This window comes from Naegleria fowleri (assembly GCF_008403515.1).
Source record: "Naegleria fowleri strain ATCC 30894 chromosome Unknown tig52, whole genome shotgun sequence".
Classification (NCBI taxonomy): domain Eukaryota; phylum Heterolobosea; class Eutetramitea; order Acrasida; family Naegleriidae; genus Naegleria; species Naegleria fowleri.
The window spans coordinates 1-19876 of NW_025407984.1; the positions used below are offsets into that span (position 1 = coordinate 1).

At 36.4% G+C, this 19876-nt stretch overlaps 11 protein-coding genes across 11 annotated transcripts; 7 read left to right on the top strand and 4 right to left on the bottom strand.

The window, feature by feature from the left end:
* Nucleotides 1-1059, bottom strand: FDP41_006363 (uncharacterized protein; the record flags this gene model as incomplete). Its single annotated transcript, XM_044709990.1, has 1 exon — nucleotides 1-1059. A coding segment is annotated over one exon (1059 nt), but the record flags the coding sequence as incomplete, so codon positions are not given.
* An 868-nt stretch (nucleotides 1060-1927) lies between these two features.
* Nucleotides 1928-2797, top strand: FDP41_006364 (uncharacterized protein; the record flags this gene model as incomplete). Its single annotated transcript, XM_044709991.1, has 1 exon — nucleotides 1928-2797. One exon carries the CDS (start codon nucleotides 1928-1930, stop codon nucleotides 2795-2797), a length of 870 nt encoding a protein of 289 aa, XP_044559045.1.
* Nucleotides 2798-4524: 1727 nt separating this feature from the next.
* FDP41_006365 (uncharacterized protein) lies at nucleotides 4525-6978 on the top strand (the record flags this gene model as incomplete). Its single annotated transcript, XM_044709992.1, has 1 exon — nucleotides 4525-6978. The coding sequence occupies one exon, from the start codon at nucleotides 4525-4527 to the stop codon at nucleotides 6976-6978; it is 2454 nt and encodes an 817-aa protein (XP_044559046.1).
* A 1387-nt stretch (nucleotides 6979-8365) lies between these two features.
* FDP41_006366 (uncharacterized protein) lies at nucleotides 8366-10680 on the top strand (the record flags this gene model as incomplete). Its single annotated transcript, XM_044709993.1, has 2 exons — nucleotides 8366-8931; nucleotides 9003-10680. The coding sequence occupies 2 exons, from the start codon at nucleotides 8366-8368 to the stop codon at nucleotides 10678-10680; spliced, it is 2244 nt and encodes a 747-aa protein (XP_044559047.1).
* A 286-nt stretch (nucleotides 10681-10966) lies between these two features.
* FDP41_006367 (uncharacterized protein) lies at nucleotides 10967-11719 on the bottom strand (the record flags this gene model as incomplete). The annotated part of the gene is made up of 1 exon (XM_044709994.1): nucleotides 10967-11719. One exon carries the CDS (start codon nucleotides 11717-11719, stop codon nucleotides 10967-10969), a length of 753 nt encoding a protein of 250 aa, XP_044559048.1.
* A 209-nt stretch (nucleotides 11720-11928) lies between these two features.
* On the top strand, nucleotides 11929-13443 carry FDP41_006368 (uncharacterized protein; the record flags this gene model as incomplete). Its single annotated transcript, XM_044709995.1, has 1 exon — nucleotides 11929-13443. One exon carries the CDS (start codon nucleotides 11929-11931, stop codon nucleotides 13441-13443), a length of 1515 nt encoding a protein of 504 aa, XP_044559049.1.
* Nucleotides 13444-13727: 284 nt separating this feature from the next.
* Nucleotides 13728-15277, top strand: FDP41_006369 (uncharacterized protein; the record flags this gene model as incomplete). The annotated part of the gene is made up of 3 exons (XM_044709996.1): nucleotides 13728-14074; nucleotides 14175-14576; nucleotides 14647-15277. The coding sequence occupies 3 exons, from the start codon at nucleotides 13728-13730 to the stop codon at nucleotides 15275-15277; spliced, it is 1380 nt and encodes a 459-aa protein (XP_044559050.1).
* A 56-nt stretch (nucleotides 15278-15333) lies between these two features.
* Nucleotides 15334-16623, top strand: FDP41_006370 (uncharacterized protein; the record flags this gene model as incomplete). The annotated part of the gene is made up of 3 exons (XM_044709998.1): nucleotides 15334-15704; nucleotides 15790-16007; nucleotides 16085-16623. The coding sequence occupies 3 exons, from the start codon at nucleotides 15334-15336 to the stop codon at nucleotides 16621-16623; spliced, it is 1128 nt and encodes a 375-aa protein (XP_044559051.1).
* A 225-nt stretch (nucleotides 16624-16848) lies between these two features.
* Nucleotides 16849-17877, bottom strand: FDP41_006371 (uncharacterized protein; the record flags this gene model as incomplete). The annotated part of the gene is made up of 1 exon (XM_044709999.1): nucleotides 16849-17877. The coding sequence occupies one exon, from the start codon at nucleotides 17875-17877 to the stop codon at nucleotides 16849-16851; it is 1029 nt and encodes a 342-aa protein (XP_044559052.1).
* A 92-nt stretch (nucleotides 17878-17969) lies between these two features.
* FDP41_006372 (uncharacterized protein) lies at nucleotides 17970-18446 on the bottom strand (the record flags this gene model as incomplete). Its single annotated transcript, XM_044710000.1, has 1 exon — nucleotides 17970-18446. The coding sequence occupies one exon, from the start codon at nucleotides 18444-18446 to the stop codon at nucleotides 17970-17972; it is 477 nt and encodes a 158-aa protein (XP_044559053.1).
* Nucleotides 18447-19020: 574 nt separating this feature from the next.
* Nucleotides 19021-19419, top strand: FDP41_006373 (uncharacterized protein; the record flags this gene model as incomplete). Its single annotated transcript, XM_044710001.1, has 1 exon — nucleotides 19021-19419. The coding sequence occupies one exon, from the start codon at nucleotides 19021-19023 to the stop codon at nucleotides 19417-19419; it is 399 nt and encodes a 132-aa protein (XP_044559054.1).
* Between the last annotated feature and the right edge of the window lie 457 nt (nucleotides 19420-19876).

Consider the following 19876-nt stretch of genomic DNA (forward strand, 5'->3'; position numbering starts at 1 on the left):
AAAACCCAAAAACCCAAACCCAAACCCAAACCCAAACCCAAACCCAAACCCAAACCCAAACCCAAACCCAAACCCAAACCCAAACCCAAACCCAAACCCAAACCCAAACCCAAAACCCAAACCCAAACCCAAACCCAAACCCAAACCCAAACCCAAACCCAAACCCAAACCCAAACCCAAACCCAAACCCAAACCCAAACCCAAACCCAAACCCAAACCCAAACCCAAACCCAAACCCAAACCCAAACCCAAACCCAAACCCAAACCCAAACCCAAACCCAAACCCAAACCCAAACCCAAACCCAAACCCAAACCCAAACCCAAACCCAAACCCAAACCCAAACCCAAACCCAAACCCAAACCCAAACCCAAACCCAAACCCAAACCCAAACCCAAACCCAAACCCAAACCCAAACCCAAACCCAAACCCAAACCCAAACCCAAACCCAAACCCAAACCCAAACCCAAACCCAAACCCAAACCCAAACCCAAACCCAAACCCAAACCCAAACCCAAACCCAAACCCAAACCCAAACCCAAACCCAAACCCAAACCCAAACCCAAACCCAAACCCAAACCCAAACCCAAACCCAAACCCAAACCCAAACCCAAACCCAAACCCAAACCCAAACCCAAACCCAAACCCAAACCCAAACCCAAACCCAAACCCAAACCCAAACCCAAACCCAAACCCAAACCCAAACCCAAACCCAAACCCAAACCCAAACCCAAACCCAAACCCAAACCCAAACCCAAACCCAAACCCAAACCCAAACCCAAACCCAAACCCAAACCCAAACCCAAACCCAAACCCAAACCCAAACCCAAACCCAAACCCAAACCCAAACCCAAACCCAAACCCAAACCCAAACCCAAACCCAAACCCAAACCCAAACCCAAACCCAAACCCAAACCCAAACCCAAACCCAAACCCAAACCCAAACCCAAACCCAAACCCAAACCCAAACCCAAACCCAAACCCAAACCCAAACCCAAACCCAAACCCAAACCCAAACCCAAACCCAAACCCAAACCCAAACCCAAACCCATATTTCTCATTAATTTCTTTCTTGATAAATTCAGACATTACCACTGGTTTGTTTCTCGATAAGCGATTTGAATGATTCTTTCCTTTTGGATGAAACAACTTGAATGAATCAGAGGTTTGAGATGGTGATTTGTAATCCCGTAAATGTGGGCAATCCATTAATTTCTTCAATCCAAAAACATAGATCATATCAATATCATATATTGTCATGTTTCGAGAAATATTTCCATCTTGAAGTTCTGTATAATTTAAACAGAGAGTTATTGCCTTTATGATCATCTCCTATCATTTGATGATTCCTTTCAACAAGTAAATATCGTGCTGACACACAATCAAGTTCTTGAGAATATTTCAAATTGAAAAACTCAATCAAAAATTGTTGAATTAAATCACAAAAACAAGGAGAGTAGTACTTTTAAACAAGAACAACAACGATAATGTGGTCAAATTCACTCCATGATCATTACATCAAAAAGGAGACATTCAAAATTTTAATAATTCAATTAAATCTTGATGATACTTCATCACATACACTTGTTGATGATTACTATTGGTAGATGATCATGTAGAGATGAAGTGGAACAAATTCCGAATTGTAAATAATGATCACTGATGAATCCCAATCAGTATGGCGTGTTTTGGCGCCTACAAATTTCAATTTTAAATGAACCATCATTATTATTGGACACAAATAAACAGCATTTGTGCCGAATTCAAGAAACAAGTTCAATTGATATTAGTAATCATTCCACTCACTCCGATGAACACCTGGTCATTCAAGAATTGACTATCAATCGAGGACGAAAGAAGGTTGTTTCATCATTTTTAATTTGATGATGTTGTTTCTAAAGGAAAGAGAAAGGCTTTCTCTTCAAAAAAATGCCCTGTCGACAACTCAATGCAACAAAGACAGTTGGCCCTGATATTTCGGGTATGAGTAAGGAAAAGGTAATGGAGATGATGCGAAAATCATGGGAGAAGTTATATTTAACGGACAAAGAATTACAAGATACCAAACAAATCCTAACTGAAACAAAAAGGTCTAACGAAAATTTAAAGCTCCTCAATCATACTTTGGCCGATCAGTTGAAAGAAGCAAGAGATGACATTCAGAGATATAAAAGCGATTTAGGTATTGAATACATAGTTGAAACTATGAAGGACTTAAAGAGAGAGATCAATACTCTTAAGGAAGAGAATAGGGATCTAAAAAGAGAAATCAATACTCTTAAGGAAGAGAATAGGGATTTAAAAAGAGAAATTGTTGCTCTTCAGGAAGAGAATAGAGATCTAAAAAGCGAGAACATGGATCTAAAGAGGGAAATCAATACTCTTAAGGAAAACAGTGAAGTTATTGAACGAGAGAATAAGGATTTTAGATCAGAAATCCAAACTCTGAAAGAATGGCTTGGCGCAGTAGAATCAGATATGTTTTTAATGAAACATGTGAACGTGTTTAAGGACATCTTTATCCGAATTTCAGATTGGTATCTAAAAGCAGCGGCGGGTGAAGAAACAAAAAAGAACTTATCGCAAAAAGAATGGCAGCAAATAATTCCACTTTACATCGAAGATGTAACAACAATTATTCAGATTTCCGTGAGCAAAAAGGATCTTCAAGAAGTTTGGGATTGGTATCTGCAAAATAAGGACAAAAGAAACATATTTGCCCATCATAAGCTTCAATTGCATGAGAGTAATGGGTTAAGTAATACTATGCAGCGTCTTGTTGCATGGTATTACCAATAATCGAAGGAAGTGGAACGATCGTTATAATAGTATTTGTAACATTTGCCTTCGAATGCTCAAAGAACGAACAATGTTTCAATTTCTAGTATTGTGTTTTTATTGCAATTAAACAACTTGCTTCTTCTTAAAGGTTTAAGAGGTGGGTGATTTTAAAGTCTCAATTGTTGAATTTTTGTTGACTTGTTATTATTCACATTCGAATTATTATACTCATCCGAATCATCGGGAGTACTTTCAGAGTTGATTTTCTTCATTATTACATTTCATGGGAATTCAACTGTTTATATTTAATAAGAGGCTCATCGATTAGGAAGCAGGAAGGATGAAGGCAGAGACAACGACTACATAAGATGAAGCGCAAGAACTCACATTTAAGCGGCAGGGACGAAGACTCCATGATGTGAGGTCATATTTAAGCAATTTCTTGATAAATATCCATTAAAATTATGATAACATGCAGAAAATTTTTTTAACATGTAAAAATTTTTCAAGCTCAACCAAACTCTTTGATTGCTTACAATCGAAACATTCATGCCCGTCATTTCGTTCAGAACATATCAATCTTCATTGGTACCTTAGGATTGACACTCAAAAACTGCCTTTAACATGATACATGTTTCCACTCAGTTTAACCTGCTCTAAAAAAAGGTCTCGCTGGAAGTCATATCATAATTATCAATGTTTTCACCATTATTTGATTCACTCAACATCCAGACAGCACCATCCTTTCATATCACTAGCCAACATGTAGCCCACTCAGACATCTACTCAATGATGCACGGCATTTGTCTTTTCTCGCCATATTCAACTCTCCCACCAATTTTTCGCAACGGTGAATTTTGCGAGTCTGTAGCTCAATATCCAATTCACAAATCAACTTGCTTTGATTTCCATCACTTCACGAATGAACATGCTTTATTTTCCATAATGTAGACAAGGATTCAAACGGAAGATATTCGAAGCAATAGATACTTAACTCCATAAGAATAATTATTTCATATTCGAAATTTTCTCGCTCCATGATTACATCACAAAACTAATCCGCGTAAAGATTTAACAAGGAATTTCGTGTTGCATTTTCCTCTTCAAGAACATCACCACTTTCTTTCTCACGTTTTTTTAGAGGTGTAGTTTTTGGTGAATTTGTTGAGCAAAATTCTAACATCTTTCTCGGGCAAAATTCATGTAATACAAAGAACCCTCTGTTTCGAACCTTCAATACATTGTCGCCTTTGCTGAAATGTGGCTCATCACAATCCAAAACAACAGCAACCAACCCTTCTTCATCATCGGGAGGCAAAGGGAGTGGTGTTGAGAACAACAAACATGCACAACCGACTGCTTTTGATGATTATTCCAATCAAAAACCAAATAATGTTCATCCACAACCAGCCGCTAATAACGAGAATTCTTTTCACCAACAAGCTTCAACAATTAATCTCTTCTTCAACCATTACGATGAATGGACTGCACAAGAAGTTGCTACCATTTTGACTTTAGATGATGAAGCTGGTGGAGCCTCATTGTCCGTTGAGAAGGTAAAACCTTTACGCACTGTTGGTTTTGATGGAACTTCTCTCGACAACATTGTTCAAGATATCAAGAGACACAATGTCGACCACGCCACTACTGTTTTACAAAACCAGTTCAAGGGCAAGAATGGGAGAATTAAACCTCGTCTTTCTGATACTTGTTCAAGAGTGGTACATTGGGTCAATGATACATTAATGTCCAAACTTTTTGGTCTATGGAATGTCGAACAAACAAAGGCTTCATTATGCGAACCCAAATCAAAAGGAGGAGCCGGATTAACCATAGAACAAGCACAGCCTTTATACGATGCAAAATTTGATGGGAAATCTCTTTCAAAGATTGTCGAGGAAATTATTAAGAAGAGAAATGAACATTTATCCATTGAAAGAGAAATTCAACACGCCACAAATTTCATAACAAGCAACAAGGACTTTGTTTCAGTACCAGAATCCACTTGTAAAACTGTTGCTGAATGGGTTGTGGAGTTGATAAGAGGTAATTTCATTACGATATCATCCGATTTGCTTGATCGTTGGAAGCATCGGTTGGAAGGCGAAATATCTGAACAATTAAGAAAGGAAAGAACAAATCCCAAATATGATTACCTCCGTAATTTACATGATCCAACCAACATGGAAAAACTGGAAAAATTAATTGGAACAAATATTCAACTCCCTATCTTTGAAGATGATTTACTTCCAAAAAACTTAGATCCAACAGCTAAATATGTTTTGACTCGTCAGCAATTTGATATGCTGAAAAAGGTTGTTGCTGGTGTCGAAGGTTTTTTTTTCTCAGGTCCTCCAGAGATTTCAAAATCATATACACTTTATCTCATTGCTGCCTATGCCTTTGTGAATTCAATTCCAGTACTCTATGTTACGAATTGTGCTGTTTGGAAGAACAATTACATTATAGATAACATTCCTGGTGCCAATAAGTATTTGCTTCGACTATTTTTATCATTGAATAGTGACATTTTTTCTTGTGACATAATTTCGAAATTGGAGCAATCAGGTGATATTGTTTCATATTTGAGCCAATATGTTGCAAAAGATCAACGAGTGTTCTATTTGTTTGACGAACATGATGAATTGTTCAGACCTTACGACAATGGCAAAATGATGGCAAGAGAGTTTTATTTCCAAAATTTTTCAAGATGGACATGCTCTACGAGAGGCATACATACAATGACCATATATTGTGGAAGTCTTTTTGAAGAATATTTACCTGTAGGAGAGAGTTCAAAAATAGTTAGAATTGATCCTCCAACAGAAAAAGAATTTAATTTACTTGTTACTGACTTCGGTTTGGATCCAAAGGATAAAAGAATTGATTATGTGACAGGAAGAATTCCTGGAGATTTGAGAAAATTGGCCTTCTTTCTGCAAGGTAAAAAGGGTACAGACGAAGATTTTAATCAATTCATCACTGAAACAAAGAACGAATATAATCTTAGATTGAATGTTTTATTAGATGAAAAGCTGGATGGAATGGAAAAGGAATTCTTTCTCAAAGCACTTGAACGCCTTTTTACACTCGGTTTCAATGATGGAAGAATTGTATACGTTAGCCCTGTTGTTTACGATCTGGGTTTCATGTTCAAAGATCGTGACCACAATCTTTTTATTATGAATGAGCCTGCGAAGCGATGTTTATTCCAATATTATTGTGAAAAAATTCAAAATCGTGTCGTATCTTGTATACCAGGATCTGAAAAGTTTGCTTTGTTTCAACGGAATTTGATCACCCAAGAATACAAGATTGGAAAACATTTTGGAAAATTCTATGTCACAAATATGAATAATTATGAAATAGATATGGAAAGAAATGATATAAAAATTGGAGAGGATGTGTTTAGAAATGATGGTACTGATGATAATGTTATAGGTTATGAATCTGCTTCGGTTGTTAACTCATTTCCTTTCCAAAATTTGAAAAATATGAACTCATTTATGAATAATCGGAAATCACTCTATTATACATCTCTATCATATGAAATTAATACACACCAGAGCTTTAGTCTGAAAGATATACAAATTCTGAATAAGAGAAATTATCCAAAAGGAACAGGAGTACTATTCATTCCAGAGTCTGAACTTTTCCCCTGTTTTGACTATGCTATTATTAAGTATGGTGATGAAGCAGTAGAAATATATTTGAAACAGACCACAATTTCTACTGTTGATTCTCATTATTGCAAAGATTCCAAATGTTCAAAAACTGATTTTGATAATCTAATAACCCAACAATATATAATTGATGAAACAAATATAGCTAAAACCACAACATTAGAACTACCAAAGAAATATCTATTTTCCTTGCTTGAATTGATTTTTCATGCAATTGTTGATGATGGAAAAATTGAAAAGGTTGTGACAAAAGATAAGGATGAAGAGCTATATTTGAAACCTAAAAAACAGGAATTACAGATTTTCAAAGGCGGAAATATTTTAAAATCAGTTACATATGATGGTATGCAAATTATTTGGCACTATATTTATGAATCGGGTGCAAACTCCTCTGAACAATCTGTGAAGAAAGTTAAAGAGCATGGCATTCTTTACAGAAATAGAGAAGAAATTGAAAATCAAATGAAGGTGTTTTTTGATGATGATCGTGGTAGAACCGAACTTCATAAATATTAAAGAATTGGAAACGGTCCTCAAATCACAATCCTCGTTTTCGTAATAAAAACCAATGTCAGCGAATTTCTCGAGAACTCATCAAGTTTGCTGCGAACCAATGATCATAGGATGTTTTTATGACGGTTTCAATCCATCAAAACTTGCCAATTCTATTTATTGTTGCTGCTGACACGTGAAGGAAACACCACATCACTAATGATGCCTCAATACGTTGAATTGGCGCTACAAGAGCCATGGTGGTTAATTATGAAAAGTTTGTCACAATCGCATGATCGACATCATCTCTCTCTCAAACTGTCATTACACACTTTCAAGTAAATTCATAGCACAAAATGAGAATTCGTCGCTGATGATGTTACACATCCTCAAAAATTTGATGTTATATTTTTCAACTTCTTCAATAGTCGAAATCAAACCCTTTCGATGCATAGAAATCAATTATAGTGTCTCCGAAGTTACATCAGGAAAACATTGATCCAATTTGACGTCAATTCTCCAATACTTGTCATTGGTGACAATTCAATAATTTGTGCATTAAATTCGAAGCACCCGTTATTATAACCACATCCCAATAAATGTTGTCACGAGGATAGAGTTTTTTAGCTTTCAAATAAGCCAGCTTGGCAGGATTGTTCACTGTGACAGCACCGTCAAAGTAATTATGCTTGTCACTTGGATCAGTGATTGAATCAATCGTTCCAATGGGGAAAAAGTTGGAGCAGCTGAGTTGCCAATGCAATATCACCGGATGGTAGTTGTCTTTGTGTTAATTCCCCTTGAGGTTTTGCTTTTTCACTGTTAAAAACGACTAATTCTTGACGATTCAGATCGAAACTTGTAACGAGAACAGGAATGACGGGAGTCTTTTCTCCCAACTGATCGAAATGTTTGACAATTTCACGAATGACTTCTTTTTCAAAAGACACTAAGATAGACCCAGTTAATATTCCTCGAATACCACCACCATCGATCGATAAGACAAATCGAGTCTTGGCTTAAGATGTTCGTGAAGAGCAAATACAACACGCCATACGGACCAGGCCTGGTTTGTACGTATCGTGTACTTCAATTACATTACTGGTATTGATTGTTGGATGAGGTAATGAATGATCAGGCCAACGAACAAGTTAGACTCCAAATATCATTTCATTTAAAAGAAGCATCGGTTGCAAAACAGCAAAAGCATTGAATGACTTTGATATCTATTCAACGAAGCGATTCTCTGCCTCTTGTAGTTGTTGTTCTTGCACACCGTTTTGTCAAGATGAAAGCGTTGTTTTTTTGTCAAGATGAAAGCGTTGTTTAAAAAAAGGCGCCAAATTTCGTGTACAAACCAATAATTCAAACAAAAAAATTGCCGTTCGAATCACATTCTTTGGTAGCTTCAATGCATGAAAACGCAAAATCTTCGTCAGCGGAACAACAACGACTCGGAATGATTGAAGAGGATGACGATGAATTTTTAATGATGGCCGAAAAGGATTACACATCACGAAGAAAAACAATAGACTCTTCTCCTTTTACTACAACATCATACAACAAAGAATTGATAGGAGAGCTTATTGAACGATCACATTTAAGCTCATCCATTGATTCAAATGACATTGAAAAACTTGCTTCGGAGTTATCCTCTCTGAGTGTGGGATTTTCGAGTATTTCAACAACTTCACCAGTCCGACCACATCGCTTCAGTAAGCCCATCGATAGTTTGGTATCATCACCACAAATTTCTTCTTCTGATGATAGCTCTTTATCCATTTTCCTTTCTCAAAGATCAAATCTTGCCAACAAGGAACATGTTTCTTGCAAACTTGAATTGCAACGAAAAAAGATAGAGTTTGAAAGAATTTTAAGAGAAACACAAATACAATTAGCTGACCAGGAAGCACAGTTTAAAAACGAAAAACACCTTTTAGAGATGGAAATTTTAAAATATAAAACACAATTAGATCAGTAAGTTACTTCACTCTTATTGAAAAAAGATGACAACTTTTCAAATGAAAACCTTGCCATAAAACTTGCAGAGATGAAAAAAAGCTAATCACTCTTCAGTCCAATGTACAGCAATTAGAGCGTCGTCTGAATGAAGGCCAAGAAAAAATTATTAATGCTGAATCAATCATAACAGAAGCTAGAGAGACTTCACAGCAATATAAACAAGAAAATAATGCCCTTAAGGAAAACATTTCAGAATTGACAAGAATTTTAGAAATGGCTGAGAATGAAAAAGCCCAGTACAAACGACAGTACGACAATTTACTACAGGAGCATAAATCTCAAGTGGAACTTCTTGAAAAACGATGTCATACGGTAGAATCTGAACTAAGCACGAGAATAATTTCGCTCGAGGAACACAAAGCCAAGGGAGAAATGTTTGATACCATCAATCTTAAAGCAAAAAACTATGAAGATGACGCCAGAAGGTATCAACTGGAGCTTGAAGCTACAAAGAACGAACTGGAGAAATTGAGAGAGGAGCACAATGGATTGCAATTAGAATTGACAAATGTTAAACAGCAAGTCGAATTATTGAAAAATGACAAAATGTATCTGACTAAGGAAGTTGAATCAACTCGAAGTGAGAGATCACGAGACGAAAATGAAATTTCTAGATTAGAAAGCAAAGTAAAAGAAATGAGAAAAGAGAAGAAGGCTTTGTATGACCGATTATTATCTGTAAAGGAAGAATCAAAAACTGAATATGAGAGGCATTTGCAAGAAGAAATTCAACAACTACGAAACAAAACTCAGCAGGATTTGGAAACCATCAAACAAAATTCACAAGAGGTGTTCGAACGTGAAAACAGGTTGATACGGGAAGCAAAGGAAGCAGCTGAAACTCAAGTAGAAAAATTGAAACGCCAACTTGAGGACAGTCGAGATGCACATAATAACCTCATGATTGAGTATAACACATTGAAAAGTATGATGGAAAAACAAATGAGCGAAATGAGAACTCAAGCAAATATCAAAATTTTTGAGAATGAACGATTGCAAGTGACCCTATTAGATACCACAGAAAATTTGAAACAATGCAAGAAGGAGAACGAAATTTTAATCAAGAAACTGGATGTGATGAAAACAGAGTGCTATACTCAACAAAACACAATGGGAAAGAAAATAACTGAATTAGAAACCAAATACGAGGCTGCAATGAGAGAACTGAGCCAATATCAGAATCTGGAAAAAGATCTAGATGCCATCATGCAAATCAGCGGGCAAGAACAATCAATAGCGGAATCAGAAAAAATTGTGAATGAATTATCTGCTCTCCTACCAACAGGAAAACGGGTGAAGAATAGTATTCAACTTGCTAAAAAGGTGTTCGATTTGGAAAAACAGCTTTCTCAAAAAACAACAGAGTTGGAAAATGCAGAAAACACTATTGCCGCTCTTACAGATAGACTAAACAAGACCAAAAAACATTTAGAGACAGCTGCGCAACCATACAATTATCTTGTCAATTCAATAGAGGAAAAGGACAAAGAAATTGACTCTCTTAAGAAAAACACCAAGATCTTGGAAAAGGATTTGAAACGAGCAAAGCATGAAAATGAAAAATTAAGGAAAGTCAAATCTAGACTTGAGCAAGATATTGACCAATTATTGCAACACAATAATGTCACGTCCAAGCTCAAAGACCTCCTACTAAGTCTAAAGCATGAACAAGAATCCAATGTGATCGAGTTTATTAGCCCTTAACTGTGTATAGAATTTTTCATGTGACAAAAAAAAATGCTTTCAACTTTGTGTTGCAGTCTCTCAACCGTGTGTTCAGTTATGTGAGGGTTTTGACAGGAATCACTCGATCCACTATATCTAATATAGACACCCAAAATGTCTGTGCTTCACGAATCAACCCAAGTGAACCCATCCAAAGAGAGCTCTATGACTTTGCTCAACAACTATCAAGGAACAATAGCAGGCCGGTTATGTATTTATGTGAATTATATTCGCCTCACCAAAGTTTCAAGTTCTTAGTATAATATTATTTCCTTGTAGATCCTTCAAATTTAACAATATACAAATGCTCCCCTTGAACTCGTTTTTTCAAGACCACACTGCTTTGAAATGATCCATATTCTTCCTGTGACATTAATTTCATAATTTCCTGAGGATTGTTATCTTCAATCAGAACAAAATAAAACACTCCATTTGGAGAAAGAATATTTTTGACCATTGGCAGAAATCGATCAATTACCTCACGTCCATTTTCTCCACCTGCATAGGCAGCTCTCACATCACTGAACCCCATTTCATCCTTCTCGCATGGAACGTATGGAGGATTGAAAATGAGCAAATCAATCTTATTTTTGAGTCGTTTCTCAAAAGCAGAGGCAAAATCACACAAAACCACATCGAACAAAGACGGAATAAATTTTGGACTTTGTTTCATGTTCCGTTCAAATGTTTTCCAAGTCATTGCTGCTGCATTTGGATTAATATCTGTACACAACAAGCAAAATGAAACTCCACTCGATTTTAAAAATTTCTCATAACACGAATTCAATAATTTATAAACAAAAGTCGTTACATAACCACTACCGCATCCAATTTCCAAACAAAATTTCAGTTGAGGTGAATTTTCTTTTCCTGTCAATGTTTTTAGTAAATGAGAGTGAATATAATCCTTTTCCAATGCATCAACCAACAAGTAGGTATCATCATTAAATTCATACACGAGCTTGAAATCACTGCTTCTCATGTGGCTCATGTCGGGATCGTTGGCGCTTTTTGGCATTTTTTTTAATATTTTCGAATTGGTTCTTTGAATATTTGATCAAACACCTGGTCATCTTGAAAACAACAAGAAATTTATCAAGTTTCAAAAGATGTCATCCACAATTTTTCACTCGAGTTCAAACACTTGGTGTTTCACTCTTTCGTTCCGATTGAAATTTCAAAGACAAAAAAAATTTTTCAAGGTTTTAGCGAAAGAGGAGATCAATAATGGATGAAACTACTCCTCCGAGAAAGGATTCAGAACATGTCTTTGTAGATGACGTTATTCTTGAAATTTTACAATTCCTAGATTCAAAATTAATCATCCGAGTGTGTATGAGAATTTCCAGACAATGGTATCGGCAATGTCTTAAAATACCTTTAATTGTATCTTTCTGTTCTTTTCCTTCGAGTCCATCCTATCAACTAATTGGTCCCGAAGGAGTCAAACATATTGCCATGTGTGAGAGTTTGAGAAATTTAAAGGAATTACATGTACCTGCTCAGAAAATTGGATCCTCAGGAGTGAAATATATTTCCGAGAGCGAGAATGTGAGGAATTTAAAAGTGTTGGATTTATCGGGAACCACACATGCAGGTGGCTCGTTTTTTAAAGTGAATAATTTTGTTCGTAGAGAAGGTGTCATGTGTTTGGCTCAGAGTAAAAATTTAATAAGTTTGACATCATTGAAATTACACTGCAACAACCTTTCGTCGGAAGATGTCAAAATAATTTCAGGTAGTGAAAATATGAAAAATTTAAAAGTTTTGACTCTAGGTCAAAATGTCATTGACTCGTTAGGTGCTGCATATATTGCCTCAAGTGAACATTTGAGGAATTTAACATGCCTAGATTTGAGTAATAATAATCTGATTGACATGAAAGGAGCTGAACATATTGCTAATAGTGAGAATATGCAAAACCTAACTGATTTAAACTTGGCTAAAAATTCTATCAACTCTGAAGGTGCTAAACTTATTGCAAGCAGCCAATTTTTGAGCAATTTACGAACATTAGATGTGTCTTGCAACAACATTGGTCCTGAAGGAGTCAAACACATTAGTGAAAGCATGAAGAATTTAACAGCCTTACGTCTGGACAACAATAGTGTTGGTGTGAAAGGCGTTCACTCTATATCTAATAGTCATTGCATGAACAATTTAATTTCCTTACATTTACCGAGGAATGAAATTGGTTCTGAAGGAGCTCACTTTCTTGCTCAAAGTAGTCAACTGAAGAATTTAACCGATCTTAATTTACAACACAATTATATTGGATCAGAAGGTGTAAAATTTATTACAGATAGCCCGTTCTTGAAAAATTTGACATCGCTACAACTGCAACTTAACAACATAGGCTCTAAGGGAGTGAAATATCTTTTCCACAACGAGAGTCATTTGACGAAATTAAGAGAATTGTATTTGACTAAAAACGATATTGATTCTGAAGGATGCAAATACATTGCCAATAGCATTCAAATGAAGGACTTGACCATCTTGAATTTAGATTGGAACAACATTGGAAATGAAGGCGTAAAATGGCTTTCTGAAAGCGACAATCTAAAGAATTTAACAATTTTGACTCTATCTTGTAACAAGATTAGTTCAGAAGGAGCTTTTATGACTATTAACAACAAGAAAATGCCAAAATTGAAAGAATTACATCTGTCCCATAATAACATTGATCCTTGTTGTGTGAAAGATTTGACTCGCATGGCCTCCCATTTAACTTTGAATGTTTGAAACAGAACAGTAACAATCTCTGAAAATTTGAACAAGAAAATATTCAACCCTTGAGGGCCCATCACCATCTACAGCGAACAGCCATTCAGTCAGGATGGAACAACTGAATATTCCAAAAATATATCTCGAAATCGCAAATTTGAAAACCGTACTAATTTGTAAGAATTTGGCGTTGTAAATCTTATCGAGTTATAAATGAGAAAGGGCTGAAAGTTCGAAATCACTTCCTATCAACTCCTACAAAAACACTCCAAAAAAAACAGAGAATATCAAGAAACGAACGGATGAAGATACATCCAACTACTCTTGAAGAACCTCCCTCTTCATCGATCTCTTTTTCCACGAGCTCGTCCACTCATGTTTTAAGAGCTTCTGTAGTTGTTCCACCAGACTCTATCACTCGTTCCACAGCCCTACTTTCTGACACCGCAAGTCGTTCCTCACTGACCATCGATTCTTCGTTGAACCTTCATTTGCAAAAAACATTGAACGACGAGCACAAACCTTTAGTGAGAAGAGTATTGAAAAGAATATGCCCAGCTCCTCATTCCTTGCAAAATCTCTTGTTGTTCATATTCCTACTGCAAACTGTGATTTGTATTGGCTCTATGATCGTTTTGATTCAATCGAGGTAGGTTGAACAACATCAATTATTCATTTCCAAATCGAGACAATAACACACTCAAATCCGAAATTGGAAAATATACAAATGATCTCTCATGCGCAACTAGTGGAGATAAGTCCATCGATGACATTTCTACGATTCAATCCCATTCCATAGCTCTCTCCATCAATTCTCACATTTCCACCGCGAAAGCCATTCTCACTGAATTGCATCAATTACTTTCTCTTTCAAATCATCTCAATGGCGATTCCATTCCCGACTTACAAACTCTTTCGAAACGAGTGTTGGCCTTGTTTGCTCCAACCAAACTAGGATATCCAATGACGACTCAATTCTATTATGGAAATAGTTTGAGAAATTTCATTTCAATTGAAATCACGCAAACGAGACAATATGTGTTGATTCGAGACGAGATGGCAAATGTCATTACATCGACTTATAATGAATTCTATGAGCCAGTGAATCAAGTTCAGACGAATCCAAATTATGATACCTTAAAGAGAGATTGGTAAGTATAAATCAATTGAATAATCAAATGTTGAATGATTGACAATTTTTCATATGATGATGACTTATAGGTACAAGGCTGGCCTAAAGAAAACATATCCAGATTACCAATGGTCCAACATTTTCAGTCGTGTGACTGTTAAGGGTATTTGCATTGCTGCTTGTACTAGTGTCAATTACTCCAGCTACAATTACACCTCTTTGAATGGAACAGTCGTCCAGAAAATTCCAGTCACACAAGTCATTGGAGTACATTTCGACATGTCTCAAATGGATCTTCTTCTCAATCAAACCATTCTTCAGTATAAAGACTATCAAACCAAATCCATGGATATTGTCATTGTGGAGAGAAGTGGAAATATTGTCACCTCATCGATTGGGGTCGTTCAAGACACAGCTGCAATAAGAGTGCATTTAAATTCTACCACGGATGTGTTTTCAATGATTTACAACGAGCTTGTTCAGAGGAAAGTATTATACGGGCTGGATGGTCCTAGCAATGCTAGTCTTCTCTACTCAGAAGCAGAGCTCTCAAATACCACAACTATTATATTCTACGTTCAGAATCATCGTGTGACTGTGAAATTCATCAATGATGATCACGGAATTGATTGGGTCATGATTTTGAGCGCAGTGAATTATGGATTTGTAAAACAGTATTCACAAGTTCACCAGAATTATTGGCCCTTTCCATTGTTTTGATTGTTTGTGGATCATTGCTCGCAGTTGTTTTAACACAAATTGTTTCCTATTCAATTATGAAAGTGGCACGAGATATGAGTCGAATTGCCAAATTGGAAGTTGGCCAAGTGAAGTCCTCCAAATTGTTAAAAACTGTTCACGAATTGGACATGTTGCAACAATCGACAAAACTTGTGAAAAGTGCTCTTCATTCCTTCATGAAATATATTCCACAAGATATTGTCAGAGATATTGTAAAGAATGGAGTTGGAGCCAAGTTAGGAGTTACAAGTTGTAATACGTCCATCATGTTCACAGATATTGCAGATTTCACAAACTTTTCAGAGTCCTCACATGTGAATGTCTTATTGAAAGTGTTGTCAGAATATTTTAGAATTATTACTACGGCTGTGGAGGCCAACCATGGCGTCATTGATAAATTCATTGGGTATGTAGAAATGTTGAGTAAGCTGACCGCATTCATAACGTTCAACTCGTGATTGAAACCTTACATGCAATACAAATATATTTAGTGACGGAACCATGAGCTTGTTTTCTCATCCGCTTTATCAAGTCGACGACCATGCAGAGAGGTGTTGTCATGCTGCATTGCAAGCTTTGGTGGAAATTGAAAAATTTAGACATGTATGTAAGAGAGAAGGTTGGCCAGAAGTGAGAATTCGAGTTGGTATCAATTCAGGAAATTCCATGATTGGAAATGTTGGATCAAAAGAGCGTTTCAATTATACTGGTAAGTTGAATGTCAATTGTCAATCTTTCGTCGACGATCCATAATACTCACAAAAATGTTTTCTTTCGAAATTTCAGCTATTGGTGATACAGTCAACACCGCAGGTCGATTAGAAACTCTCAATAAGAGGTATGACACCACCATTCTTATTGGCCAAAATACTTACGAATTAATCTCCAAAAAGTTTGTGTGTTTCTTTGTCGACGTCGTCAAGTTGAAAGGAAAAGCAAGACCGATTGAAGTGTACACATTAGAGGCTGAAATCTCTGAATCCTCCAAAAAACAAGTAGCTATTCAAGATTCTCTTCTCAAAGCAAAGGATTTCATGTTACATCGAAAATACACCGAGATGAATGAAGCTCTGGATAATTTGATTGAAAGTATGGATCAGTGGATTGAAACGGAAAATCAAAAGCATGCATTTACAGACGAAGTGACGGAGCTTAATTCTCTTCGATCAAGTGTTCAGTTCTATGGAAACCGTAATATTTGTTTCTCGAATTTGAATTTTGTGAAGGAGTTGAGAAAGAGAGGTAACGAGTTGCAAAAATTGTCACAATCAAGCACAGTGGTGACAAGTGTGTTGGACTATTCTCTCGCACTTAATGAAAAGTAATCGCTAGATCATTTCACAGAAATTGCATGAATGTGAATTGTAAATATCCCTAAGGGAACCACTAAAGTCCTTTGTCTTAAATTGTATTGCATTCGAAATATGCGAGAACGCTTCCAATATAACCGAACAACATTCATCTTTGAGTATTGTTAAACTTGTTCATTCCGAAATAAATACACATGTCCAAAATTACATTCTCTTTCATACACGTCACCAGCATTCAGTTTATAATATTTGGTCTCCAAACTCCTCAAACTTAATATTCGGGCAAACTGTTTGCAATTTCTGTCTAAACTTGGAATCTTGCTTTAGCTTTTCAGAAGCAAATTTGAAACTACTTGGATGAAATGACACTGCATACATGACAATGTTCTCATCCTCTCGTAATCTCTCACTGCAATACATGAGAGCGATCTTAATACCCTTTAAGGCAAGGCGTACGATCTCAGGATTATCTCGAAATGCTTCTGAAGCATACATGATACTTTCTCCATCTTGTTCAATGGCTTTTCTTACTATTTCTCCGTCATTTCTCAATGAAGAATGAGCGTATTGTAAAGCCAACCCATTTTGTTGGATGGATAGACGAACAATCTCCTTATTCTTCGTCATTTCAACATTGGGAGCATATGACAGAGTCAAACCATCTATGGTAACACATTCTTTCAAAAAATCTTCGTCAAAGTATAGCAAGCTGTTAATATGGCGAAGAACGATATGTCTGTTAGATCCTGCATTTCGAAGAGCCAACAAACAGACGTCTCGATCGTAAGTGAGGTCCAACGAGGCGTAAGCGATACACATACTTGAGATGGAGAGAGCCATCATCACAAATTGCTTATCTTTTTTAAGAGAATCTGATGCATATAAGAGGGCACGAGGATCTTGTCGTATGGTCAACTCTATCACCTCGCGATCTGACTTATGGAGTGGTATTACATGCTTTTCAAATATTTCAATAAAAGTTTTGTTGGAAAGAAGTCCACTCATTGGAGGTTTGAGCTTGCGTGAATTTTTGATCATTTCTAAAACGAGTGTCTTGTCAGACTTCCACTTGTTGACAATATAAACGTAATTAGAGGGATCCCGTTTCACTGCTTTCAATACAATATCATAATCATATAACAATAATGACGAAATCTCCTTTAAACTAATGTCAATATAATCCAAAGCCTGTAATACAAACTCTCTATCTTGTTTGAGAGTGAGTGTTGCTAATTGAAAAGGAGATCCCGTACGAATCAACGACAGCATTGTATTAAAATCTTGAGTCAACTCCAACTCGAGCTCATTAGTGAGCTTACATATCCACTCCCGAATGATCATGTAGACTTGGGGCTTTTTTTTCACCCAATTCCTAAATACTTGAAGAAAATCATTGAACTTGTTTTCTCTCTATCGAACGTATACGAGGAAAGATCCACACGGGCTTTGTAAATCATTCTCTTAGTGAGATTATCCCACACTCGCTTCAATAGATTATCTGGAATATTCCAAACTATATATTCAAATTCCTCACAAGTTAAATAATATAAATCCGAATAATCTCTTAGTGTTGAATATTGTGGGCATGGGTAATGCATGAGTCCGACATGATCGCCAATTTTAAATAAATAGTTTTGTGCTGTTCGATCATGAACACGTTTAGTGAAGGCTTGGTATCTGTTTGATTGTTCATTTTCTAAATAATTGAATAGAGTCTTGCATACTAATCGTAGGGACATGAAATCTAAATATCTCAAACACGGGAAAATATGATATACCCATAGATCAGCGTTGATATCAATTAAAATTTGGTTTTTCATTCCTGATGAATCTTCCATATGGTATTTTTCAAATAGTTGTCGTTGTTTGGTTGATTGGTTACTACTATTGTAATGTTACTACTGGAGTTATCATTCGGAAGTGCTTGAAGTGGAACTACAAAACTTTCAATTCAACAATAACAGAAAAGAAAGGATCGTATGATAGTTTGAATCGTTGATAATGATTCAAGTGATACAGCCAGAGACCGATTTTTTCTAATGTCCTGAAAAGCATGATGGCCCAACTCAATTACAGAATCGAGGTCATGGAACTGAGAACTCTTCGTTTAGGTTCTCCTTTGAAACAATCATCACCAGCCATTTGATGAAACAACATATATCTAGAGAAAATTGACGGTTTTCTTTGAATGATGCAGAAGCACATAATCCTTCAGTTGTGGTCAGTGCTGTACACTGAAAATCATTTCATTGTAAACAACTTCCGGTGTTGTGTACTCTTTTCATTGGACAGAAGAAGGACAGGTTGATTGACAAGTCATCAAACATTTACCAGCTTAATGTCCAGCTAGCAATCATTCACAGTCGACTCATCAATAATTTTTCAAAAAAATTCACATCACTCATTCACAAAATGTCTTGGACTCCTTTCGTTGATGGTCAATTTGTCACTCCTTCACAAGGTCTCATTCAAAAGGGTTTGATCATGGGCAGAGATGGTACCATTTGGGGATGCACTGCTGGTTGGAATGTTACTGCTCAAGAAGCCAAAACTTTGGCTGGTCAAGCTGCCAATCCATCTTCTGTTCCATCCACTGGTATCACTTTGGGTGGTGTGAAGTATATGGGTTTGTTGGCTGATGAAGAAAACTTCCAAGGTTTCTCTTCTGCCAAGAAGCAAGGTGTTTCTGGTGTTGTTTTGAAGGGATCCATCATTGTTGGTTTGTTCGGTGAACCACACAAGAATCCAAATGTTTACTCTTACATGAAGAAGATTTCCGATCAATTGGTTGAACAAGGTACTTTGCAATAAACTTGTACACTCAAATTGAGCAAAATTTCTTGAGATTCGTAAACGTGTGAGTGTTTGTGTTGTATTGTAATTGTGTAAGCTTGAATGTGCAAATATTGAATAACGATGAATAGTCATATGAAATCAATTCGTGTTGTATGTCGTTCGGAATGATTGGGTCATGTTTTGATTGATCAAAATAATTCTTCACTCACACACACTAAGTGGCAAACCTTGTCGACTGTATTATAAAATCTGTTGGAAACCGTCGTGTCCACGTGGTGACGTTTGTGGATACAAAGATTTAATCCTCCCATCAGTTTCTTCAAATTCCGATTCGGTTAAAGTTTGTCGTCAACCCAGATTACGACGATCTGGAACCAACATTGTGTGTGCGAGTGAATCCGATGGATCGATCAGTTGTATTTGTGATGGCCATCCAAATTTTCATCTCCCATAGACAAGACCAAGAACAATC